At 47.6% G+C, this 27256-nt stretch overlaps 2 protein-coding genes and 1 non-coding gene across 3 annotated transcripts; all 3 read left to right on the forward strand.

The window, feature by feature from the left end:
* Window positions 1-1422: 1422 nt before the first annotated feature.
* LOC109577078 (H-2 class I histocompatibility antigen, Q10 alpha chain-like) lies at window positions 1423-23713 on the forward strand. Its single transcript, XM_070778244.1, has 4 exons — window positions 1423-2120; window positions 2320-2595; window positions 3886-4161; window positions 23639-23713. The coding sequence occupies exons 1-3, from the start codon at window positions 1499-1501 to the stop codon at window positions 4101-4103; spliced, it is 1116 nt and encodes a 371-aa protein (XP_070634345.1). The 5' UTR covers window positions 1423-1498; the 3' UTR covers window positions 4104-4161; window positions 23639-23713.
* Window positions 13876-13948, forward strand: TRNAG-CCC (transfer RNA glycine (anticodon CCC)). The gene has a single exon. It is a non-coding gene; the product is annotated as a tRNA-Gly (tRNA).
* On the forward strand, window positions 21473-27090 carry LOC139178999 (BOLA class I histocompatibility antigen, alpha chain BL3-7-like). Its single transcript, XM_070778246.1, has 8 exons — window positions 21473-21611; window positions 21901-22170; window positions 22370-22645; window positions 23254-23529; window positions 23639-23752; window positions 24191-24223; window positions 24363-24426; window positions 24590-27090. Exons 1-5 carry the CDS (start codon window positions 21548-21550, stop codon window positions 23740-23742), a joined length of 990 nt encoding a protein of 329 aa, XP_070634347.1. The 5' UTR covers window positions 21473-21547; the 3' UTR covers window positions 23743-23752; window positions 24191-24223; window positions 24363-24426; window positions 24590-27090.
* Window positions 27091-27256: the final 166 nt, after the last annotated feature.

The raw sequence follows: 27256 nt of genomic DNA on the forward strand, positions 1-27256 counted from the left end.
TTATGTTTTTTTCTTTGAAATGAGTGTGCTTGGTGAACATTAGCTTTACTCTGATGATGCTGTAAAAGATATGATACACTGCAAGAGGAACAGAAGTAAGTATATCATGTTATAATAAGGCATAGAATGGTATGTTAATTCTACAATCTGCTATTATGCACTTGTGTTAGAGTAACTTAAGAAAACCTGATGTGAATATCGGCCTCTCAAAATTCTCATGCTTAGATGAAATTCAAAAGATGGGGTTCTAATCTTAACATAGGCATTGCACAGATATTGTTATGTTGTATTTCTTATTGCAAAAATGAGCTGCTTTTTTTTTAGGAAAATCAAAAGGCTTATGGTCATATTTCAAAATGCAAATTATTTTTCTAAAAAAATAAAATCTTCTAAGATGACATAGGAAGTACACATCAAGCACTTCTGCTACATTCCAAAGTATTATGTCCCAAGGAAAATAATTTGTGTGAGCTGAACTAGCCTCTCTTTCATGGAATACAGTGTTTACTTCAAAAAATGAATGACACTGGAAGATCTACAAAACTTAGTGAAGCATTGTATTCGTTTTTAAAACTCTTATATTAGTAAAAAAGACAGTCAATGTGCAAAATAAGCTTATGGATTTTAGTGTAATAGAATAGGAAATATTCAATAATATCATTTCAAGTCCACTTTGAAAATAACCTTTGAGAAACTACCACTTTTGTAGTTTTAGTTTTGGATCAAAGATGAACTTAGATAATTATCTGAAAAGTTATTTAAAATACTATTACGTGTGTGGGGGCTTTTTATTTTCATAGATTTCAACCAAAATAATGGATTTAACATAGAAGCAAACGTAAACATCCAGCGATCTTCTAATGAGAATGACAAGAAGAGACTTGCAAAAATATAAAAATGTAAAAAGCTCCACTGTTCCCACTGTAGTGTTTATTTGGGGAAATAGTTATATTCCATGTTAACTGTGTGAGTTATTAATATTATTCTAAATAAATGAATAAGCAAATTCTAACTATTATTTCTACTATGCAAAATATCGATAGAAGTAACTATAAACAAAATTACCCTTGGGGTCCACACTAATTTGTTGGATTGTATAAATATTCTGACCAAAAATGTTTTGAAAATCGCTGACTACAAGCCCCTGGGCCAGGACACAGGGAGTGTGACAAAAAGCTCTTGGTGCAGGAGAGGAGGGATCAGGACAACGTCCCAGGTTCCCTGGAGGGCAAGGGTCTCAGGGTCTCAGAGTCAAGGGCCGTGTCTGGCTGGGGCCGGGACACTCCATCTTGGGGCTTCCCATCTCCACGAGTTTCACTTTCTCTCTCACAACCTGTGTCGGGCCCTCCTATCTGGACACTTGTGACGCGGCCCCAGGTCTCACTCCCATTGGGTGTCCAATTTCTAGCTGCAGTTCATTCATCTCCGCGGTACCAGGTTACAAAGTGTTCATCCACCCGCTGGACTCGCTTCTCCCCAGACCCCGGAGACGCGGGTCATGGGGCCGAGAACCCTCGTCCTGCTGCTGCCGGGTGCGCTGGTCCTGACCGAGACCTGGGCGGGTGAGTGCGGGGTCTGGAGGGAACGGGCTCTGCGGGGAGGTGGGTGGGCAGGACCTCCAGGGAAGGAGCGAGCCCGCCGCCCTCGCTCAGACCTGCCCCCTCCCCCAGTCCCGATCTGTCCCTCCCTTGCTTCCCGCCCCCTCTTCTCTGCCCCCCAAGTCCTGGTCCTTCTCCGACCTTTTCCGTCTCACGAGCCCCTGGCCCTTCCCTCCTCCCAGTTCCGTCACCTCAGGCCCGGGACCCGAACCACGAGGAGGTCGGGCCGAGTCTCACCTCTTCCCGCCCCCAGGCTCCCACTCCTGAGATATTTCTACACCGCCGTGTCCCGGCCCGGCCTCAAGGAGCCCCGCTTCATCATCGTTGGCTACGTGGACGACACGCAGTTCGTGCGGTTCGACAGCGACGCCCGGGATCCGAGGATGGAGCCGCGGGCGCGGTGGGTGGAGCAGGAAGGGCCGGAGTATTGGGATCGGAACACGCGGAGAACCAAGGACTCCGCACTGACTTTCCGAGCGAACCTGAACACCCTGCGCGGCTACTACAACCAGAGCGAGGCCGGTGAGCTACGCGGGCCCGGGTCCAGGTAACGACCCCCATCCCCAGGGACAGGCGGGGTCGCCCCGAGTCTCCGTGTCCGAGGGTCACCCCGACACTGTGGGACCCGCCCCTCCCCCCGACCCGTGAGGAGCTCGCGGGGACTTGACCCGGTTTCATTTCAGTTTGGGTTTAATCCCTGCGGATGGTCTGGGCGGGTCAGGGTCTCACACCCTCCAGGAGATGTACGGCTGCGACGTGGGGTCGGACGGGGGTTTCCTGCGCGGGTATGATCAGTTCGCCTACGACGGCAGAGATTACATCGCCCTGAACGAGAACCTGAGCTCCTGGACCGCGGCGGACATGGCGGCTCAGATCACCAAGCACAAGTTTGAGCTGCGTGGTGCTGCGGAGCGTGTGAGGAACTACCTGAAATGCGAGTGCGTGGAGTCGCTCGGCAGATACCTAAAGACCGGAAAGGACACGCTGCTGCGCACAGGTACGAGGGGCGCGGGGCCACCCTGATCTTCCCTCAGGCTACAGCTGGCTTCCCACGAGTAGAAGAAAGTGGTGCCCCTATGGGAACAGCGCCCCAGGTTCTTGTCAGGAGAGGGAGGAATGCGCCCAGGTTTTCAGTGAAAAAGTTGGCTTAAAGCTCAACATTCAGAAAACGAAGATCATGGCATCTTGTACCATCACTTCATGGGAAATAGATGGGGAAACAGTGTCAGACTTTATTTTGGGGGGCTCCAAAATCACTGCAGAGGGTGACTGCAGCCATGAAATTAAAAGACGCTTACTTCTTGGAAGGAAAGTTATGACCAACCTAGATAGCATATTCAAAAGCAGAGACATTACTTTGTCAACAAAGGTCCATCTAGTCAAGGCTATGGTGGTCATGTATGGATGTGAGAGTTGGACTGTGAAGAAAGCTGAGCACCGAAGAATTGATGCTTTTGAACTGTGGTGTTGGAGAAGACTCTTGAGAGTCCCTTGGACTGCAAGGAGATCCAGCCAGTCCATTCTGAAGGAGATCAGCCCTGGGATTTCTTTGGAAGGAATGATGCTGAATCTGAAACTCCAGTACTTTGGCCACCTCATGCAAAGAGTTGACTCATTGGAAAAGACTCTGATGCTGGGAGGGATTGGGGGCAAGAGGAGAAGGGGATGACAGAGGATGAGATGGCTGGATGGCATCGCTGACTCGATGGACGTGAGTTTGAGTGAACTCCGGGAGTTGGTGATGGACAGGGAGGCCTGGTGTGCTGCGATTCATGGGGTCGCAAAGAGTCGGACACGACTGAGCGACTGAACTGAACTGAACAAGATGGTAACTCGCCAGTAACTTCATTTCTCTGAAGGACAATTAAGGAATCCAGTGTCTTTGGAGAAGAAGCAGGAAACCATCCCTGAAATAACTGGTCAGTGGTGCCCTTTCACCCTGCCCGCCATCTTGTGACCCATGACTTTCTCAAGGCCTGTTCTCAGACCAAGAGCATCATAAGAGGCCAGACTCCAGCTTTTCTGAGTCATTCAGTTTCCAACAAAGTCAGGACCATTGCTCTGTATTCTCCCCCTTAAGGTGGAGCATCCTACCATGGCTCTCACCCTGACTCCAGAACTTTACAAGGACTAGGAGATTTTCCCACACACCAGAGCCCAGGCTGGTGTTTGTGCTTTTTCTTTTCAAACTCATTCTCTCATCATTTCTCAGAATGGTCACATGATGCTTCCTCCATGGCCCATGGGAGTAAAATAAAGTGTGAATTTTCTGATTCTTCTTCCTCAGACCCTCCAAAGACACATGTGACCTGTCACCCCATCTCTGGCCTCGAGGTCACCCTGAGGTGCTGGGCCTTGGGCTTCTACCCTAAGGAGATCTCACTGACCTGGCAGCGTGATGGGGAGGACCAGACCCAGGACATGGAGCTTGTGGAGACCAGGCCTTCAGGGGATGGAACCTTCCAGAAGTGGGCGGCCCTGGTGGTGCCTTCTGGAGAGGAGTAGAGATACACATGCCGTGTGCAGCATGAGGGACTTCAGGAGCCCCGCACCCTGAGATGGGGTAAGGATGGGGTCAGAATGGAGCTTTTCTCAGATAAAGCAGGAGCCCTTCAGGACTCAAAAGTCAGGACTCAAGCCTGAGGTCAGGGCCTCTTCCTTTTCCTCCACAGAACCTCCTGAGACCTCCTTCCTCACCATGGGCATCATTGTTGGCCTGGTTCTCCTCGTGGTGGCTGTGGTGGCTGTGGTGACTGGAGCTGTGATCTGGAGGTAGAAGCGCTCAGGTAGGGAAGGGAGGGAGGGATCTGAGTTTTCTTGTCTCACTGAGGGGTTTCAAGCCCAGGTAGAAGTTTGCCTGCCTTGTTCCAGGGAAATACCATCCATACATATGGGCTTGCTGGTCTGGGGCTGATGCTCACGTTGACCCTTTTGTAAAGTACATGTGAAAATGAAAGATAGATTTTTCGCCTTCATAATTCCAGTTGGGGCCTGTTTCTCAGCACCTGAAAGTCAGCGGGGAAGGTCCCCACAGAGTTCAGACCTCTAGAAGGGTTGGAGATGGTCTAGACACCCCCCCCCATCTCCTTTCTTTATATTCCTGATTCTGTCCTGGATTTTTGGTTACAGTTCCAGAACGTTCTCTGGGGTCCAGAAGTAGGGAGTTTCTCTAGGATATCATGATTCAGCCTTCTCCATGGATTCTCACGTGATGTTTTCTTCTTTCAGGTGAAAGAGGGCACTACACTCAGGCTGCAAGTAAGTACAGAGGGGATACGATACCTGGGACCCTTCTGAGGGTGCAGACAAGAGGTCATGGGGGGTCATCCTCCTCAAAGTGCCTTCTCTAGTTTCTTTCCTGTGGATTCTGACCACATCCTGGTCTTGTTCTCCCCCAGGCAGTGAACTTTCATCATACCAGAGCTCTGATGTGTGTGACCAGAGCTCTCATGGATCCTAGAGGTGAGACCCTGGAGGGTCTTGACTGGGAGAGGAGTTGGTGCAGGGAGGACACACTGGGTGGTGGGGGTCTTTGAGTGGGACATGTGAGCATGTGGGGGGCTATGGAGAATGTGAGCCCTTACATGACTGACCTACACTGGTTCATGATTCTTTTCTTTCACAGTGTGAAACAGCTACCTCGTGGGGACTGAGTGATGCAAGACTCCATATCCCACCCCTGCATTATGACTTGAAGATCTGACTTCTCTTTCTGCAGAAGTCATCTGAATGTGTCTGTGCTGCTATTAGCATAATGTAAAGAAGTGGTGAGCCTGGCCCTCCTCTGTCCACCACGACCCCTCCACACCCTGGACTGTTTTCTCTGATGGTCCTTCCTGATCCAACAGAGGCCGGGCTGGGCTGTCTCCCTCTTTGTCTTAACTTCTTTTCCTTTTTCATATCTTATTGAAAATCAGGATCCAAACTACAGATTTCCCCCATAGGTCCTCATCAATCTAGTCCCCTAGTGTTTGCCTGTGTGGGTCTGTTTTGTAAAACTTAACAAATGTTTGTACAGTTTTAGTATGTCTAAATGTCTTTAATAATATTAAATTTAGTAAAAGCAAAGAAATTGCTTTTCTTTTACGATCATTTTAGTCATCTTCATGTACGCTTTATCCTTACTAATCAAGTCTTTTATTTCATCTTTCAGTTTTTTTTCATTTCCCTCAAAATATCAATGTTACTGGTTTCTAAGAACTCATTTATGGCTAAGGATAGTAGCTATTTGTCATGCAGTGTAAATGAAATACCATGTTTTATTGCTACCTGGTAAGCCCTTAAAGCAGAGTCTAATTTGGGCTTATATTTGGTTAGAAAATAGGACCCATAAGTCAACAATAATTGTTTTCTGAAAAGAAAAATATCCTGTGGTGTAGTGTGAAGGAGGGTTGGTTGCCAAGAAGGGAAGAACAGCACTTGTGAGAAACACACAAGTGGCACTGATGTCAGTGTGAGTAGATGTTATGCTGTAGCTACCACAATACAACATTTGGCCTGAGGTCACATTATAAAGATATAGGGAGGTGCTTCACATTGATCCTGCTTTCCAGGTGGCTCCGTGATAAACAATCCATTTGCCAATGCAGAAGACTTAGGAGATGCAGGTTTGATTCTTGGGCTGGGAAGATCCCCTGGAGAACGGAATGGCAATCCACTCCAGTATTCTTGCCTAGAAAATTCCATGGACAGAGGAGCTTGGGGGGCTACAGTCCATGGGTTGCAAAGAGTTGGACGTGAATGAGTGACTGAGCACAGACACAGCACATTACACTGACCATCCATTCATACCAGCTGCATGCCACATACATGACACAGTGTTTTATATCTGGGAAACATCACTGACGTTAAAGAGAAAAGTTGCTGGCCTCATGGAGCATGTATTCAAGTGCTAGGAGACAGACTATGTCTTATCAGTAGGCTAAATAAGGAAAGTGTTCTGTTGTGAAAGGATGGGAAGAACAGAAAGATGCACTGAGGAAGGTGATGCACAGTGTGAGTGTGAGGACAAGGAAGGTGGCTGTTGTACTAGGGTGGTCACTGTGGGTCTCACCGGGAAACTGGCCTTTGGGGAAAGATTTAAAGGACAGGCTAGTTACCCCCGATGACTGGAGGAGGTTCTTTCCAGGCAGGGGGAACCTCCAGGCAAATGCACCAGGGCAGGAGTGCCGGGAGCCACCTCGGGAGATCCCACCCATGACAAAGGTCATGCGGAAGAGACCTGACAGGCAAAGGCGGATCAGGCCTCGAAGGACCCCTGAATCTGCTCGAGCATCTACCCCAAAACCAGAATCTGTCTTACTATTTTGTGCCTTTCACCAACTCCTCTGACATTAACAGGGGGCTATCCCCGACCACCTTTCTCTGGAAAAAGTCAACTTAGGGCTTTAGTTAATAAGTCTCCTGGGCATGATAGGAGTGTTTCAATTCAAACCCCTCTGACGGCTTTCTAGCTTGCCTGGCAGGTTTATCTATACTCTTGCAATTAACACACATGATTGTTCACAGCCTCCCAACCGTGAGAGACATTCTAAACATTCTAAAACATTCTAGAAATATAGAGCCTTTCGAAGAGTTAAAAACTATTAGAGTAGTGCTGGTGTAAGATTTCATTGTTGAGCCAATGCTTGCTGCCAAGTTCCCATATCCCTTATCCATTGTACACCTGGGAGTGCATTAGTTAATGTAGTTGGAATGTAAGAAAAACAAGTAGTAGCCTTGGAATTAACCTCATCAGACCTTTGAGCTAATTGGTTCTTTCTCTCTTGTAACCTGCCATACCTTTGCTCTATGAAATGTCAACTTTGTTCAGTACTTTTTGAGGGTGATACAGATTGGAAAAATAAAGAAAAAACACTTTAAAGGAGAAAACAAGTTTTCTGGTTGACCAACCTTTATCAGAAAAGAGTTATAAAATGTTGGCAGGCCACAGGGCCAGAAGATAATGTACATAACACAAAGACCCTTGTCAATGAAAAGGTATGCAGAAAACATCCTGGTCCCAGTGAAGGTCAAACTGATGTCATGTTGAGCTGCCTCTGTATGACTTTGTGTCCTTCACTTCTGAAAATGTGTAATTCAGGGTATAAAAGCTCCTTTTGAAAATAAAACTGCAAATCCCATTTCTCCAGAGCTCTGGTCTCTGTGTCTTTCTTTTTCTCTCTCTTTTTTTTCTTTAGGCTGACCCCTTGGAACAGAGAGGCTCTCTGAGTTCACTTTTTTTGCCCGGGCTTCTAAGACCCAATCGGGAAGGCACCCTGCATCTTCACCCAGGGGAGAGGGTGCCCTGAGTCTTCACCCCACCGAGAGGGCGCCTGCGGCCTCCGTGAACAGAGTAAGTCCTGTGTCAGGGACTTTATTTGGCTTTCTGTGTAAACCAAGGAATATCAGCCTCCTTTTTTCTCTTTATTCTTTATTCTCTTATCGTTCGACCCCGGACTATCAGGTTTCAACCCATTATAAGACCTGTGTCATCTCTCTCTCCCCGACCCCGTCTTTCCTGAGGGTACCCTAGGATCCTGCTGGGGCTGGACCCCAGCACAGGAGGATGTCCGTGTGTTTCTGTTAAAGTGAGGAGGCCAGTATGGCTGGAGCAGATTAACTGAGATGAGGTCAGAGGTACAGCCAGACCTTGTAGGCCTGGAGGGTGTTGGAAGTGTTTTGACTTTTGCTCTGAGTGAGATGGGAGTTATAAGATTGTTTTCAGCAGAAGAAGAATGTGGTACGACATTTATTTTTTGATATTTTAACTTTATTGGAGTATAGTTGACTTATAATGTTATAGAAGTTTTGGGTGTACAGCAAAGTGACTCAGTTATTCATATACATACACTCATTCTTTTTTAGATTCTTTTCTCATATAAGGTATCACAGAATATTGAGTAGGGTTTCCAGGGCTATACAGTAGGTCCTTGTTGGTTATCTGTCTTTTCTGTAGTAATGTATGTATGTTCATCCCAGGCTTCTGATTTAATCCTCCCCACAACATGTTCCCTTGGGAACCATAAATCTGTTTTTGATATCTGTTAGTCTGTCTGTTTTGTAAATAAGTTCAGTTGTATCTTTTAAAAAAACTAGATTCCACATATGAGTGATATCTCAGGTGGAATCATTGTCTTTCTCTGACTGACTTACTTCACTTAGTGTGATAATCTCTAGGTCAGTCCTTGTCACTGCAAGTGACAGTATTTATCCAAATAGGTCCAAGATGGCAGAGGAGTCAACTTCTGCTAGACCCTGAGCCTCAGGATGCACTCCACATCAACAAGCTAAATGACACGCCCACAGGTGCTGTGATGGTTTCAAGGCAGATCATTAAGGTCAAAAGTCTGACCACGGTCTGAATCCTTGAAATCCCTCCACTTTCCCAAAATAGCTGGAATACTCCTCCTACTCATTAGCCTATGAAATCACCCACTCTCATAAAAACTGACAACTCCATGGCCTCTTGCGACTCTCGCCTTCTGAGATGGCTTACACAGTATCTACAGAGTGTGTTTCTCTCTAAAAAAACCCACTTTTTACCTATCACTTTGTCTCTCACTGAATTCATTCTTCAAGAACCTGAGAATCAGTAAGTCCTGAGACCAGATGTGATGTTAGTTAAAAGAACGTTGATTTGAGTCCCAATCTGAGTTGCCCAGTTTCACTTGGATTCTTTGTCCCACATCTTAGCTTCCAGATCTTCAGCTCAGACTCCCCAGGGCTCTGCCCTCCCCTTCATGTGATCATAGTGCAGGAAGGCCTGACCACCCAAGTGTCCACCAGCAAAAAAGCTGGCCTGCACAGATCCATCCTGGGACAGCACCGTGATGTTGTAACAAAGACTGTGGGATCCTGGGGAAGGAAGAACCACAGATGAAGCTGCTTTCTGGAGACAAGTGCACATCAGATGTTTCACAGACAAGTTCTGTGTCCTGACCTGCTCCAGGTGCTGAGGATGCAGAACATGCATGTGTACAAGGGACCAGAATGAGGATTTCCATACGGGAAAAATGGGAAAGAGAAGGAGGGAGAGGGGAATCGAGGAGTGGAGGGAGAGGGTGGAGATGGACACACGTGTAGGACAAGTGCCAGGACAGGGAGGCACCGGCTCCCTAAGGGTCCAGGCAGGAGGGCAAGGGGAGAGGCAGGAAGAGCAGGGTGAGGGGAGGTGGAGTCAGAGGGAGGGAAGGGCAGTGTCAGACCCAGGACCAGAGGGAATCCCTGCTCAGAGGGGGCCCAGGTGAGATGGACAGTGAGGGCTGCTGCCCCTGGTGTAGGCTCATCATGGACAAGGTGGGCTCCAGGGAGGGTGAGGTAGGAGGCAGAGGGGCCTGAGGGGCTGGGCTGTGGCCCCAAGAGAGATGAAGGTGGGCCAGTAACCTGGGGGAGGTGAAGGAGTGGGTCTGGGTGCAGGGTGCAAAGAGGCATGGTGAGGCCCTCTAGGGAAAGACCAGTTGACCAAGTGGCATAAAACAAAGATTTTGTTGAGGTAGTGAGAGCCTGCTGGTACCCAGGAACCAAAGAGAGGGTGATGAAAGCCAAGGAGGTGGGCAGTGGATCAAGGGCAGTATTCCCACTGTGGAGGAGGGGCAAGAGGCTGCAGAGGAGATAGTGGTGAGGGCCTGGGACTGGGGCACAGGGCATCTGTTAAACATCTGTTACCCAGGGTAACCCCCCTTGGGTTAGGGTGAAGACAGGAGAAGAGAGGTGCCCTGGGTGAGGAAGGGTGAGAGTGAGGTGGTCATTTGGGGAACCACAAGAGTGGGCCTGTTACTAATTACTTGGTGAGGGCCCAAGGCACTTGGACAAGGGTGGGAGCAGGGCAAGGTGCCATGGGGGGAGCTGGAGAGGGACCAGGGCAAGTGGACTCCAGCACCTGTGGCCTGGAGAGTGGAGGGATCCAGAGGGTTAGGTTTAGGATGCAGGAGTGGGGAGGGGCCGTGTTGGGGGAAAGGAACCACCTTGGATGAGGGCCAAGAGCAGGTGCCTGCACGGTGGCAGAGGTAGGAGGATGGGTGTCAAGTGGGGGACAGGTCCTCCCCCAGGGGCTGGGCACTTTGCTCAAGGCCCAGGGATCATTGGCAGGAGAGCTCCCCTGGTGAAATAGGGCAGAGGGTGGAGGGAAATGCCCCTGAGCAAAAGTCACCCCGGGTTGGGGGTGGAAAAGAAAGGCTAGTGAAAGCTGAAGGGAGGTAGGAGCCTTGCAGGTGACTGATTCTCGAAGGAGAAGACCCATGAGGGGAGCGGAGGGACCTGTGGTGGGAAAGGGGATACGGGGGTGGGGACGCCCTAGGAAGGGATCAGAGAACTGTAGAGACGAGGGGGCAGCAGGGAGGGGAGGGCAAATCCTGAGGGGGCACAGGAGATGGCAGGGGAAGAGGTGCGAAAACAGTTGTGGAACACCAACACAGCAGAAAATTTGAGTTCATGTTATGGGGAGGTGGGATGTTAAGAGGGAAGTGGGGAGTGGAGACCACAGAAATCGCAGGAAGAATCCTTTGGCCACAAAGCCACCAGACTTTAATTTCTGTCTATGTAAATAATCAATAAACAGTCTGTAATAATAATAGAATGGAGTTTTATTTGAGCCAAACTGACTAACCTGTAAACCAGCTACTCAGATAACTCTGAGAAGCTGGTCCAGGGATTCAGAGTTTTCAGCACAGCTGGGTATTTTTTGTTGCTGTTGGTTTATTTTGTTGTTTTTGTTTTGGGTTTTTGTTTATTTTTTGGTGTTTTTTAGGCACACCAAAATCTTAGTTCCCAGACCAGAGACTGAACCCGGGGCCAACAGCAGTGAAAGTGCTGAGTCCTAACCCCTCCACCAGCAGGGAATTCCCTTTCACCACAGTTGTATATCTTGTCAGCGCAAAGAACATTCAACAAGTTAGGGATAGATTTCTCCAAGGTTTAAAACACAAACCCAAATAGACCGCACGTGCGGCACGAGCAGCATGGCCTTGGCACTAGGAGGTGAGTCTTATCATGAAAGGAGGACCAGGGTCTGCGGCCCAGAAGAGGGGCATTCAGTTTTTAGGAAGTGTGGATCAGGGCCCTTGTGTCCTTCCCAGAGCTCCTGGTCGCTAGAAAAAGACCTTTACCTCCAAGGACTGAGGCCCCCTGAGCACAGTCGGCCTGGAAACTCCTTGACTCCGAGACCAGAAATGAGAAGAGGGCAGAACTGGGAACAGGAGGAGAGGACAGCACTCAGGGGCCTCGGAGGGCGCTGCACGACTGCTGGGAAGTGGTCACCTGAGCCTCGGCCCTCCAGGAGCCCTTGCAGGCCTCTGACAGGAGCAACGCAGGAGGTGGGGGGCAGCCTTCCACCCAGGGGGTCAGAGGACGGAGGTGTGTGAAGAGGAGGAAGGCGGGCAGGGCAGGTGCAGCAGGGAGAGCAGCGGTTGGAAACTGGAAAGAGACAGAAAAGCGGGATGTGCTGTGGTGGCAACAGGTGGTTGCAGCAGGCCGCGTGTAGACCTCGGCCGCTTCTCGACCTTACCTTGCCCCCCACGCTCCCCATCCTCGCGCTCCCCCCACCCCCTCCCCAGGCCCCACATGTGAGATGCACCGCATGTGAGATGGTCCCCACGACACGCACCGAATCCCACCCACACCCCTCAAACCGCCCCAGGCTCCCAGCTGAGGACGTCAGTGAACCCCACTCACCAACGCGGTAGGCGGGGGTTTAAAAACGCAGCGCGGGCTAGAAACGGCGGGACGATGAGCCGCCCCGGCGGCCGCGCGGAGTCTAACCGCTAGAGGGCGCTGCTTCTCGCCGGGAGATGAAGCCTCCTGGCGTGTGGTCAAGAGTATCTCTGAGCGCTCTGCTCAGTTCCTCTAAAACTCGCTTCTCCTTCCTGCACCTTCCTCTTTCTAGCTTGTTCTATTCTTTTTCGCTTTTTACGCTCACCTTCAACCGTTGGAGGGTTTTAGCTGTGCTGGCCCAGGACCTGGGCATTTTTACCTTTTCTGTGGCAGCTTCTCAGGGGCCTGTCTGGGGCTGTGATGGGAGGCCCTGATGCGGTGATGGAGGCCATAACCCCGCCTTCTCCCTCTGGCTTCGTGAGACTGGGGCGGTTAGGCGAACACCCCAGCTAAGACAGACACGTGCTTGGATTTAACACACACGGTTGAGTTCCTGTGTTTCCGCACCGGGCTTCTTAAAAGACAATAGTGTATCTCTTCAGACGGAATTTCATCCAGGAAAAAAAGTGTCCTGGAAGTACTAATGTTCCAGGAATTACTCTCAGGGCCTGGACTAGACAGATGTTTCTTTTGTTTTAATGATATTTTACACCACCTGAACTCATTAGGAAACCCACTGAGGTGAGAAATGTCTCATTAAAAACAATCCAGGTAACTTTTCCAGTAACCACCTACATTAGCCCACCAGCTCCCCTCCTTGCTGAAGGCCGTCCCTGGATTATCTTCTAAATCCATCAGTCCCACACTGTCTGGTGACCCTTTATGTTTCTCAATTTTTCACAAGCAAACTAGACCAGAAGATTGCTGAGTCTTCAGCCACAAGCATTGGCTTGGATTAGACTCAAAGCACTTCCTCTTCAAAGGGAAGCACTTCCTCTTCAAAGGGCAGCACTTTGAAAACTAGGAATCTATCACGTTAGTCATGATGGAAAGAGATTTCTGGAGTTTCAAGTACCAAGTTTACCGGAGAGGGAAAAAAAGGTTGATTCCCAGTTTCGATAACCTGCTATAGTACCTGAGATGCTTTCACTGGGATAAGTTGGTTGAAGGTTGAGTGGGACATCTCTATTTTTGCAATAATTTTTGGTGAGTTTAGGATTATTTCAAAACGAAAAGGAGAGAATCAGGGAGAGGAAGCAGAGGGAAGAGAAAGGAGGTGGCGGGGAAGAGAAAAAAGAGGAGGAAGAGGAGGGACATTAAAAATGCCCTCCATGAAAAATTGAGGACATTTCAGGGAAAGGGGCTGTCTTTATTCCTGAGGTTTTGGCCCCAACTCTATTGTGACTTCCCACCTGAGTGAGTGAACTGGATCAGTGACCATGCCTGATCACAGTGACTTTTTCCTAGACAAGAGGCTGGGCTGTGTGGAAGCCTACCTCACCATGCTCTGTCATGTCCCATAAGTCCTTCCCTCTTAGGCCTCCACAAGAGGGGCACTGAGTCATCAGGAAGACTGTGGAGCTTATTTTTAAATCCACCGTATGTCTTAGCGCTTAACGTATATTATTTCCCACATGTGTTTTTGTTTATTTGACTGTTTTTTAAAACTTTTACCATACTTGTACATGTATATATTTTTAAAGGGACTTCCCTGGTGGTCCAGTGGCTAAGATTCTGCTCTCCCAAAGCAGGGGGCCCAGGTTCAATCCCTGCTCAGGGAACTAGATCCCACATGCCACAGCTGAGAGTTCTCATGCCACAACTAAAGATACCACATAAAGACCTGGTGCAGCTACAAGACATAATGAAAAGCTGTGGTCCTTATACCACTTTCCAAATCCCTGATTCTCTTTTCCTAGATGCAGGCATTTCAATAATCAATTGGCGTTTATCTTCTTGTTTTAATAGCAAATTATATCACGGGAGGAGAAATTGGGAGGTTGGGATTAACATATACACACCACTGTATATAAAATAGATAACTAATAAGGACCTACTATATAGCATAGGGAATTCTACTCAATACTCTGTAATGGCCTAAATGGGAAAAAGCTCTAAAAAGAGTGGATATAAGTTTATGTATAACTGATTCACTTTCCTGTACACTTGAAACTAATTGTTGTTCAGTTGTTAAGTCATGACTGACTCTTTGTGACCCCATGGACTGCAGCACACCAGGCTTTCCTGTCCTTCACTATCTCCCAGAGCTTGCTCAAACTCATGTCTATTGAGTCAGTGATGCCATCCAACCATCTCATCCTCTGTCTCCCCTTTCTCTTTCTGCCCTCAATCTTTCCCAGCATCAGGGTCTTTTCCCGTGAATTGGCTCTTTGCACCAGGTGGCCAAAGTATTGGAGCTTCAGCTTCAGCACCAGTCCTTCCAATGGATATTCAGGGTTGATTTCCTTTAGGATGGACTGGTTTGATCTCCTTGCAGTCCAAGGGACTCTCAAGAGTCTTCTCCAGCACCACAATTCAAAAGCAGTAATACTTTGCATTCAGCCTTCTTTATGGTTCAACTCCCACATCCATACATAACTACCAGAAAAACCATAGCTTTTACTATAGGGACCTTTGTCAGCAAAGTGATGTCTCTGCTTTTTAATACGCTGTCTATGTTAGTCATAGCTTTTCTTGCAGGGAGCAATGTCTTTTAATTTCTTGGCTGCAGTCACCATCCACAGTGATTTTGGGGCCCAAGAAAATAAAATCTGTCACTGTTTCCACTTTTCCCTCTTTAGTTTGCCATAAACGGGTGGGACGAGATGCCATGATCTTAGTTTTGTCCATGTTGAGTTTTAGGCCAGGTTTTGCACTCTCCTCTTTCTCCTTCATCAAGAGGCTCTTTAGTTCCTCCTCACTTTTTGCCATTAGGGTGGTATTATCTTCATATCTGAGATTGTTGATATTTGTCTTGGCAACTTTGATTCCACCTTTTGATTCATCAAGCCCGGCATTTAGCGTGATATACTCTGCATAGAGGGCTTCGTTGGTAGCTCAGCTGATAGAGAATCCTCTTGCAATGCAGGAGACCCTGGTTTCATTCTTGAGTGGGGAAGATCCCCTGGAGAAGGGATAGGCTATCCGCTCCAGTATTCTTGGGCTTCCCTGGTGGCTCAGATGGTAAAGAATCTACCTGCAATGCATGAGACCTGGGTTTGATTCCTAGGTTGGGAAGATCCCCTGGAGGAGGGCATGGCAACGTACTCCAGTATTCTTGTCTGGAGAATCCCCATGAACAGAGGAGCCTGGTGGGCTACAGTCCATGGGGTTGCAGAGTCGGACACGACTGAGCAACTCAGTACAGCACAGCACTCTGCATAGAAGTTAAATAAGCAGCATGACAATATACAGCCTTTACATACTCCTTTCTCAATTTGGAGCCAATCCATTGTTCCATGTCCAGTTCTAACTGTTGCTTCTTGACCTACGTACAGGTTTCTTGGGTTATAGGTAAGGTGGTCCGGAATTCCCATCTTTTTAAGAAATTTCCACACTATGTTGTGAGCTACACAGTCAAAGGCTTTTGCATAGTCAATGACGTAGAAGTGGAGGTTTTCTGGAATTCTCTTGACTCAACAGATGTTGGCAATTTGATCTCTGGTTTCTCTGCCCTTTCTAAATCCAGGTTGTATATTTGGAAGTTCTTGATTCACATAGTGCTGAAGCCTAGCTTGAAGGATTTTGAGCATAACCTTACTATCATTCGAGATGAGCTCAACTGTATGGTAGTTTGGACACTCTTTCGCATTGCCCTTCTTTGGGATTGGAATGAAAACTGACCTTTTCCAGTCCTGTGGCCACTGCTGAGTTTTCCAAAATTGCTGGCATATTGAGTGCAACACTTTAACAGCATCATCTTTTAGGATTTTTAAATGGCTCAGCTGGAATTCTCAGTCCTTGGGGTTGAAAAAAGTCAGACACGACTGAGTAACTTCACTTTCACTTTTCACTTTCAGTTGGAATTCCATCACCTCCACTAGCTTTGTTCATAGTAATGCTTCCTAAGCAACTAATACAGCGTTGTGAGTCAACTATACTCCAGTTTAAAAAAGAAAAGTTGTATCAGTCAAGATTGAGTGAAGGAACTAGAGGTTACTCTAGGTGTGTTAAATAGGAAGGGGTTTTACAAAGGCTGTTAGGAGCTTTTGAAATCTCTAGAAGGACTGAGGGAGCAGACTCCCAGCTAAGACTGATGAAACTATTACCAGAACAATGTAGATATATTAGATGTTCCTTTGAAGCTTGTCTATAAATTTATCAGTAATTTATCACCAAATTCTCCTTCAACAGTGTAATTTTCCTCTCCATTCAAATGCATGCTAATTAATCAGTTTCATCTTTTTCTTGGACATAGCTTTCTGTAGCTAGTAAAAGACTCTTTTTATTCCTGAGGTTTTGGCCCCAAACTCCTGTTTCAATGTGGACCTGTTGACCCCTGCTTAATATCTGAAAGTGACAAATTATTTCAGATTAGACATTTATGTATATAAAACAATAGTGCTTAACACCTGAAGGTGACAAGAAAAGTCTGGGAACTTTCTTGACCCAGGACAGAAAAGAAAGATAGGACTGTTGGTTGCTAGGGACACTGTTTCCACTGCAGTTTTGACTGTCATTACGTGTAGTTTGAAAGATTGTGCTATGGAGAAAAATGTAGCTTTTCCTTGATATAACAGATCTAGTCAAGGCTATTGTTTTTCCTGTGGTCATGAATGGAGGTGAGAGTTGGACTGTGAAGAAGGCTGAGCCCGAAGAATTGATGCTTTTGAACTGGGGTGTTGGAGAAGACTCTTGGGAGTCCCTTGGACTGCAAGGAGATCCAACCAGTCCATTCTGAAGGAGATTAGCCCTGGGATTTCTTTGGAAGGAATGATGCTAAAGCTGAAACTCCAGTACTTTGGCCACCTGATGCGAAGAGTTGACTCATTGGAAAAGACTCTGATGCTGGGAGGAATTGGGGGCAGGAGGAGAAGGGGACGACAGAGGATGAGATGGCTGGATGGCATCGCTGACTCGATGGACGTGAGTCTGAGTGAACTCCGGGAGTTGGTGATGGACAGGGAGGCCTGGCGTGCTGCGATTCATGGGGTCACAAAGAGTTGGATAGGACTGAGCGACTGATCTGATCTGAAACAAAGGCTGAGCGAGATTACACTCTATTAAGCAGTGGAACTAGATTAGAACCCAGGTTTTCTGGCTGTTTCTTCTGTGGTGTCTATTTTCACTCCATAACCTACCTACACTCAAAAAATGACTGACTCATTTGTGGCAAAAATCATTAGAAATCCTACACTAGAACAAAAAGCCCTGCAGAAGTAAGACACCCGTCACTACTGTAGCCTCAGTGCTGAAGTCAATCCCTGTCCCAGAGCAGGTGCTTAATAAATGTGTATAGATGATTGAATAGGTAAACGAATGAGTGGTGTGGCTATTTATAAGTGGGAAAACACAACTCCTGAAATGATAAGGAACTCGCTGAAAGCCAGTTATATTTTATAAATTACAAGACGTGTGTGAACATATGCTGTGCTCAGTGCCCAGCAAGTGCAAGACAAGGAGGGAGCTGGGGTGCGACCCTGTGAGATGCCAGCCCGCCTCCCCTGAGAGACCACAAAGGTGATGCATTTCCAGGAGAGGCTCCCCTCTCAGAGGACCACTACCCAGCCACTGCCACCAGAGGGCGCATGGAGACATTTCACCAGGAAGATACAGGCAGCCCAAGGAGCCTCTTTCTGTTCAGGCCTTTTGTTGTCATTGCCAGTTTCATTGACGTTTTTTTTTAATATCCTTGCATTCCTTCTCCCCCAGCTCCCTCCGTACCCCCTACCTACCCCCCACGGCCCCCCTCCCGCCTCTCATTATCTCTTCCTATGCTGACTGTATTTTCAAGTTAAGTCTTCAATTTAACAATTTTACCACATCGAAATTTCCCTTATGCCAGTTTTTATCATCCTGACATTTATGTATTTGACTTTACTAGGAAGTTCTACTTTTTAAATACTTGCAGGTCTGTGATCCAGTTTCCAACCCTGCATTGTACCTCAGTGCCGTTCACAAATCGGGTATCAACTGCAGGCAGCTAAGCACAAGCAGTGAATACTAATCAGAACAAGGAAGAATGGATCTGTTATGGTCTCAGGGTGAGAGAAAATGCCTCTGCTCAAGCGTGCGTCCAAGCTCTCCTTGCTCGCTGCCCTTATGGTTACATGGCTGATAGTAAATGTCACTGCTGAAGGCTCCATGACTTTTTTAAGGTTCCCAAAGAAGGTGTAGAACATTAAGAAATTTAACAACTTTTGCATCTACCTGACAGCAATGTCCACGAGCTCCCCCCAGGCACCTTGAAGGCAAAAGCTGTTTATATGGCTCTCCACTGTGTCCTTGGAGCCACACAGAGTAACTGGCATATGTGTCCTTAGTCAAGACCCGATGGATGGTTAAATGAATCACCACATACCATCTCTCCCATGGGTTCCAAATAGGAAAAGGGGTACATCAAGGCTGTATATTGTCACCCTGCTTATTTAACTTCTATGCAGAGTACATCATGAGAAACGCTGGGCTGGAAGAAGCGCAAGCTGGAATCAAGATTGCCAGGAGAAATATCAATAACCTCAGATATGCAGATGACACCACCTTTATGGCAGAAAGCGAAGAGGAACTAAAAAGCCTCTTGATGAAAGTGAGAGAGGAGAGTGAAAAAGTTGTCTTAAAGCTCAACATTCGGAAAACTAAGATCATGCCATCTGGTCCCATCACTTCATGGCACATAGATGGGAAACAGTGGAAACAGTGGCAGACTTTATTTTGGGGGCTTCCAAAATCAACTGCAGATGTTTATTGCAGCCATGAAATTAAAAGACTTACTCCTTGGAAGGAAAGTTATGACCAACCTAGACAGCATATTAAAAAGGAGAGACATTACTTTGTCAACAAAGGTCTGTCTAGTCAAGGCTATGGTTTTTCCAGTAGTCATGTATGAATGTGAGAGTTGGACTATAAAGAAAGGTAAGCATCGAAGAATTGATGCTTTTGAACCGTGGTGTTGGAGAAGACTCTTGAGAGTCCCTTGGACTGCAAGGAGATCCAACCGGTCCATCCTAAAGGAGATCAGTCCTGGGTATTCATTGGAAGGACTGATGTTGAAGCTGAAACTCCAATACTTTGGCCACCTGATGTGAAGAGCTGACTCATTGGAAAAGACCTTGATTCTGGAAAAGATTGAGGGCAGGAGGAGAAGGGGCCGACAGAGGATGAGAGGGTTGGATGGCATCACCGACTCAATGGACATGAGTCTGGGTAAACTCCAGGAGTTAGTGACGGACAGGGAGGACTGGCATGCTGTGGATCATGGGATCGCAAAGAGTCGGACACGACTGAACGACTGAAGTGAACTGAACTGATGGAGCTAAAGTTTAAGGATGAGACTTAATTGACAAGGCCAAGAATTACATGGACAAGTAAAGGTCTACATGACTTAACTTGATGGTGTTGTTTTCCTGGAGCAATGAATGGTAAACTTGTGGCATAAAAGAGATTATGTTTTTTTCTTTGAAATGAGTGTGCTTGGTGAACATTAGCTTTACTCTGATGATGCTGTAAAAGATCTGATACACTGCAAGAGGAACAGGAGTAAGTATATCATGTTATAATAGGGCATAGAATGGTATGTTAATTCTGCTGCTGCTGCTACTGCTAAGTCACTTCCGTCATGTCTGACTCTGTGTGACCCCATAGACGACAGTCCACCAGGCTACCCCTTCCCTGTTATTCTTCAGGCAAGAACACTGGAGTGGGTTGCCATTTCCTTCTCCAATGCATGAAAGTGAAAAGTGAAAGTGAAGTCGCTCGGTCATGTCCGACCCTCAGTGACCCCATGGACTGCAGCCTGTGAGGCTCCTCCATCCATGGGATTGTCCAGGCAGGAGTACTGGAGTGGGGTGCCATTGCCTCATCCGATGTTAATTCTACAATCTGCTATTATCCACTTGTGTTAGAGTAATTTAAGAAAACCTGGTGTGAATATCGGCCTCTCAGAATTCTTATGCTTAGATGAAATTCAAAAGATGGGGTTCTAATCTTAATATAGGCATTGCACAAATATTGCTATGTTGTATTTCTTATTGCAAAAATGAGCTGCTTTTTAAAGGAAAATCAAAAGGCTTACGGTCATATTTCAAAATGCAAATTATTTTTCTAAAAAAAAATCTTCTAAGATGACATAGGAAGTACACATCAAGCACTTCTGCTACATTCCAAAGTATTATGTCCGAAGGAAAATAATTTGTGTGACCTGAAAGCCTCTCTTTCATGGAATACAGTGTTTACTTCAAAAAATGAATGACGCTGGAAGATCTACAAAACTTAGTGAAGCATTGTATTAGTTTTAAAAAATCTTATATTAGTATAAAAGACAGTCAATGTGCAAAATAAGCTTATGGATTTTAGTGTAATAGAATAGGAAATATTCAATAATATCATTTCAAGTCCACTTTGAAAATAACCTTTGAGAAACTACCACTTTTGTAGTTTTAGTTTTGGATCAAAGATGAACTTAGATAATTATCTGAAAAGTTATTTAAAATACTATTACGTGTGTGGGGGCTTTTTATTTTCATAGATTTCAACCAAAACAATGGATTTAACATAGAAGCAAACGTAAACATCCAGCGATCTTCTAATGAGAACGACAAGAAGAGACTTGCAAAAATATAAAAATGTAAAAAGCTCCACTGTTCCCACTGTAGTGTTTATTTGGGGAAATAGTTATATTCCATGTTAACTGTGTGAGTTATTAATATTATTCTAAATAAATGAATAAGCAAATTCTAACTCTATTATTTCTACTATGCAAAATATCGATGGAAGTAACTATAAACAAAATTACCCTGGGGGTCCACACTAATTTGTTGGGTTGTATAAATATTCTGACCAAAAATGTTTTGAAAATCGCTGCCAGAAGCCCTTGGGCCAGGACTCAGGGAGTGTGACAAAAAGCTCTCGGTGCAGGAGAGGAGGGATCAGGACAACGTCCCAGGTTCCCCGGCGGGCAAGGGTCTCAGGGTCTCATAGTCAAGGGCCATGTCTGGCTGGGGCCGGGACGCTCCATCTAGGGGCTTCCCGTCTACACGAGTTTGACTTTCTCTCTCACAACCTGTGTCGGCCCTCCTATCGGGATACTTGTGACGCGGCCCCAGGTCTCACTCCCATTGGGTGACCGATTTCTAGCGGCCAGTATTCATCTCCGCGGTACCAGGTTACAAAGTGTTCATCCACCCGCTGAACTCGCTTCTCCCCAGACCCCGGAGACGCGGGTCATGAGGCCGAGAACCCTCGTCCTGCTGCTGCCGGGTGCGCTGGTCCTGACCGAGACCTGGGCGGGTGAGTGCGGGGTCTGGAGGGAACGGGCTCTGCGGGGAGGTGGGTGGGCAGGACCTCCAGGGAAGGAGCGAGCCCGCCGCCCTCGCCCAGACCTGCCTCCCCCCCTTCTCCCGTCCTGTCCCTCCCTTGCTTCCCGCCCCCTCTTCTCTGCCCCCCAAGTCCTGGTCCTTCTCCGACCTTTTCCGTCTCACGAGCCCCTGGCCCTTCCCTCCTCCCAGTTCCGTCACCTCAGGCCCGGGACCCGAACCACGAGGAGGTCGGGCCGAGTCTCACCTCTTCCCGCCCCCAGGCTCCCACTCCCTGAGGTATTTCGTCACCGCCGTGTCCCGGCCCGGCCTCGGGGAGCCCCGCTTTATCATCGTCGGCTACGTGGACGACACGCAGTTCGTGCGGTTCGACAGCGACGCCCGGGATCCGAGGATGGAGCCGCGGGCGCGGTGGGTGGAGCAGGAGGGGCCCGAGTATTGGGATCGGAACACGCGGAGAACCAAGGACTCCGCACTGACTTTCCGAGCGAACCTGAACAACCTGCGCGGCTACTACAACCAGAGCGAGGCCGGTGAGCTACGCGGGCCCGGGTCCAGGTAACGACCCCCATCCCCAGGGACCGGCGGGGTCGCCCCGAGTCTCCGTGTCCGAGGGTCACCCCAACACTGTGAGACCCGCCCCTCCCCCCGACCCGAGAGGAGCTCGCGGGGACTTGACCGGGTTTCATTTCAGTTTGGGTTTAATCCCTGCGGATGGTCGGGGCGGGTCAGAGTCTCACACCGTCCAGGAGATGTACGGCTGCGACGTGGGGTCGGACGGGGGTTTCCTCCGCGGGTATGATCAGTACGGCTACGATGGCAGAGATTTCCTCGCCCTGAACGAGGACCTGCGCTCCTGGACCGCGGCGGACACGGCGGCTCAGATCTCCAAACGCAAGTTTGAGCTGCGTGGTGCTGCGGAGCGTGTGAGGAACTACCTGAACCGCGAGTGCGTGGAGGGGCTCCGGAGACATCTGGAGAACGGGAATGACACGCTGCTGCGCGCAGGTACGAGGGGCGCGGGGCTTCCCTGATCTCCCCTCGGGCTGGAGCTGGCTTCCCACGAGGAGAGGAAAATTCCCTGTGGGAATAGCGCCCCAGGTTCTTGTCAGGAGAGGGAAGAATGCGCCCGGATTTCCATATTCTGTACAAGACGGAGACTCGCCAGTAGCTTCATTTCTCTTGAAGGACAATTAAGGAATCCAGTGCCTTTGGGGAAGAAGCAGGAAACCATCCCTGAAATAACTGGTCAGTGGTGCCCTTTCACCCTGCCCGCCATCTTGTGACCCATGACTTTCTCAAGGCCTGTTCTCAGACCAAGAGCATCATAAGAGGCCAGACTCCAGCTTTTCTGAGTCATTCAGTTTCCAACAAAGTCAGGACCATTGCTCTGTATTCTCCCCCTTAAGGTGGAGCATCCTACCATGGCTCTCACCCTGACTCCAGAACTTTACAAGGACTAGGAGATTTTCCCACACACCAGAGCCCAGGCTGGTGTTTGTGCTTTTTCTTTTCAAACTCATTCTCTTATCATTTCTCAGAATGATCACGTGATGCTTCCTCTGTGCCCCATGGGAGTAACATAAAGTGTGAATTTTCTGATTCTTCTTCCTCAGACCCTCCAAAGACACATGTGACCTGTCACCCCATCTCTGGTCGTGAGGTCACCCTGAGGTGCTGGGCGTTGGGCTTCTACCCTGAGGAGATCTCACTGACCTGGCAGCGTGATGGGGAGGACCAGACCCAGGACATGGAGCTTGTGGAGACCAGGCCTTCAGGGGATGGAACCTTCCAGAAGTGGGCAGCCCTGGTGGTGCCTTCTGGAGAGGAGCAGAGATACACATGCCGTGTGCAGCATGAGGGGCTTCAGGAGCCCCTCATCCTGAGATGGGGTAAGGATGGAGATGGGATGTAGCTTTTCTCAGATAAAGCAGGAGCCCTTCAGGACTCAAAGGTCAGGACTCAAGCCTGAGGTCAGGGCCTCTTCCTTTTCCTCCACAGAACCTCCTCAGACCTCCTTCCTCACCATGGGCATCATTGTTGGCCTGGTTCTCCTCGTGGTGGCTGTGGTGGCTGTGGTGACTGGAGCTGTGATCTGGAGGTAGAAGCGCTCAGGTAGGGAAGGGAGGGAGGGATCTGAGTTTTCTTGTCTCACTGAGGGGTTTCAAGCCCAGGTAGAAGTTTGCCTGCCTTGTTCCTGGGAAATACCATCCACACATATGGGCTTGCTGGTCTGGAGCTGATGCTAACATTGACCCTTTTGTAAAGTACATGTGAAAATGAAAGATAGATTTTTCACCTTCGTAATTCCAGTTGGGGTCTGTTTCTCAGCACTTGAAGGTCAGAGGGGAAGGTCCCCACTGAGTTCAGACCTCTAGAAGGGTTGGAGATGGTCCAGACCCCCCACATCTCCTTTCTTTATATTCCTGATTCTGTCCTGGATTTTTGGTTACAGTTCCAGAAAGTTCTCTGGGGTCCAGAAGTAGGGGGTTTCTTTAGGATATCATGATTCAGTCTTCTCCATGGATTCTCCATGATGTTTTCTTCTTGCAGATGAAAAATGAGGGAGCTACACTCAGACTACAAGTAAGTGCAGAGAGGATGCGATTCCTGGGACCCTTCTGAGGGTGCAGACAAGAGGTCATGGGGGCTCATCCTCCTCAAAGTGCCTTCTCTAGTTTCTTTCCTGTGGATTTTGACCACATCCTGGTCTTTTCTCCCCCAGGCAGTGAACGTTTATCAGACCAGAGCTCTGATGTGTGGGACCAGAGCTCTCATGGATCCTAGAGGTGAGACCCTGGAGGTTCTTGACTGGGAGAGGAGTTGGTGCAGGGGGGACACACTGGGTGGTGGGGGTCTTTGAGTGGAACATGTGAGCATGTGGGGGGCTGTGGAGAATGTGAGCCCCTACATGACTGACCTACACTGGTTCATGATTCTTTTCTTTCACAGTGTGAAACAGCTACCTCGTGGGGACTGAGTGATGCAAGACTCCATATCCCACCCCTGCATTATGACTTGAAGATCTGACTTCTCTTTCTGCAGAAGTCATCTGAATGTGTCTGTGCTGCTATTAGCATAATGTAAAGAAGTGGTGAGCCTGGCCCTCCTCTGTCCACCACGACCCCTCCACACCCTGGACTGTTTTCTCTGATGGTCCTTCCTGATCCAACAGAGGCCGGGCTGGGCTGTCTCCCTCTTTGTCTTAACTTCTTTTCCTTTTTCATATCTTATTGAAAATCAGGATCCAAACTACAGATTTCCCCCATAGGTCCTCATCAATCTAGTCCCCTAGTGTTTGCCTGTGTGGGTCTGTTTTGTAAAACTTAACAAATGTTTGTACAGTTTTAGTATGTCTAAATGTCTTTAATAATATTAAATTTAGTAAAAGCAAAGAAATTGCTTTTCTTTTACGATCATTTTAGTCATCTTCATATATGCTTTATCCTTACTAACCAAGTCTTTTATTTCATTTTTCTTTTTTTTTTTATTTCCCTCAAAATATCAATGTTACTGGTTTCTAAGAACTCATTTATGGCTAAGGATAGTAGCTATTTGTCATGCAGTGTAAATGAAATACCATGTTTTATTGCCACCTGGTAAGCCCTCAAAGCAGAGTCTAATTTAGGTTTATATTTGGTTAGAAAATAGGACCCATAAGTCAACAATAATTGTTTTCTGAAAAGAAAAATATCCTGTGATGTAGTGTGAAGGAGGGTTGGTTGCCAAGAAGGGAAGAACAGCACTTGTGAGAAACACACAAGTGGCACTGATGTCAGTGTGAGTAGATGTTATGCTGTAGTTACCACAATACAACATTTGGCCTGAGGTCACATTATAAAGATATAGGGAGGTGCTTCACATTGATCCTGCTTTCCAGGTGGCTCCGTGATAAACAATCCATTTGCCAATGCAGAAGACTTAGGAGATGCAGGTTTGATTCTTGGGCTGGGAAGATCCCCTGGAGAAGGGAATGGCAATCCACTCCAGTATTCTTGCCTAGAAAATTCCACGGACAGAGGAGCTTGGGGGGCTACAGTCCATGGGTCGCGAAGAGTTGAACGTGAATGAGTGAGCACAGACACAGCACATTACACTGACCATCCATTCATACCAGCTGCATGCCACATACATGACACAGTGTTTTACATCTGGGAAACATCACTGACGTTAAAGAGAAAAGTTGCTGGCCTCATGGAGCATGTATTCAAGTGCTAGGAGACAGACTATGTCTTATCAGTAGGCTAAATAAGGAAAAGTGTTCTGTTGTGAAAGGATGGGAAGAACAGAAAGATGCACTGAGGAAGGTGATGCACAGTGTGAGTGTGAGGACAAGGAAGGTGGCTGTTGTACTAGGGTGGTCACTGTGGGTCTCACCGGGAAAGTGGCCTTGGGGAAAGATTTAAAGGACAGGCTAGTTACCCCCGATGACTGGAGGAGGTTCTTTCCAGGCAGGGGGAACCTCCAGGCAAATGCACCAGGGCAGGAGTGCCGGGAGCCACCTCGGGAGATCCCACCCATGACAAAGGTCATGCGGAAGAGACCTGACAGGCAAAGGCGGATCAGGCCTCGAAGGACCCCTGAATCTGCTCGAGCATCTACCCCAAAACCAGAATCTGTCTTACTATTTTGTGCCTTTCACCAACTCCTCTGACATTAACAGGGGGCTATCCCTGACCACCTTTCTCTGGAAAAAGTCAACTTAGGGCTTTAGTTAATATGTCTCCTGGGCATGATAGGAGTGTTTCAATTCAAACCCCTCTGACGGCTTTCTAGCTTGCCTGGCAGGTTTATCTATACTCTTGCAATTAACACACATGATTGTTCACAGCCTCCCAACCGTGAGAGACATTCTAAACATTCTAAAACATTCTAAAAATATAGAGCCTTTCGAAGAGTTAAAAACTATTAGAGTAGTGCTGGTGTAAGATTTCATTGTTGAGCCAATGCTTGCTGCCAAGTTCCCATATCCCTTATCCATTGTACACCTGGGAGTGCATTAGTTAATGTAGTTGGAATGTAAGAAAAACAAGTAGAGCCTTGGAATTAACCTCATCAGACCTTTGAGCTAATTGGTTCTTTCTCTCTTGTAACCTGCCATACCTTTGCTCTATGAAATGTAACTTTGTTCAGTACTTTTTGAGGGTGATGCAGATTGGAAAAATAAAGAAAAAACACTTTAAAGGAGAAAACAAGTTTTCTGGTTGACCAACCTTTATCAGAAAAGAGTTATAAAATGTTGGCAGGCCACAGGGCCAGAAGATAATGTACATAACACAAAGACCCTTGTAAATGAAAAGGTATGCAGAAAACATCCTGGTCCCAGTGAAGGTCAAACTGATGTCATGTTGAGCTGCCTCTGTATGACTTTGTGTCCTTCACTTCTGAAAATGTGTAATTCAGGGTATAAAAGCTCCTTTTGAAAATAAAACTGCAAATCCTATTTCTCCAGAGCTCTGGTCTCTGTCTCTTTCTTTTTCTCTCTCTTTTTTTCTTTAGGCTGACCCCTTGGAACAGAGAGGCTCTTTGAGTTCACTTTTTTTGCCCGGGCTTCTAAGACCCAATCAGGAAGGTGCCCTGTGTCTTCACCCAGGGGAGAGGCTGCCCTGCGTCTTCACC

This window comes from Bos indicus, chromosome 23, assembly GCF_029378745.1.
Source record: "Bos indicus isolate NIAB-ARS_2022 breed Sahiwal x Tharparkar chromosome 23, NIAB-ARS_B.indTharparkar_mat_pri_1.0, whole genome shotgun sequence".
NCBI classification, from domain to species: Eukaryota; Metazoa; Chordata; class Mammalia; order Artiodactyla; family Bovidae; genus Bos; species Bos indicus.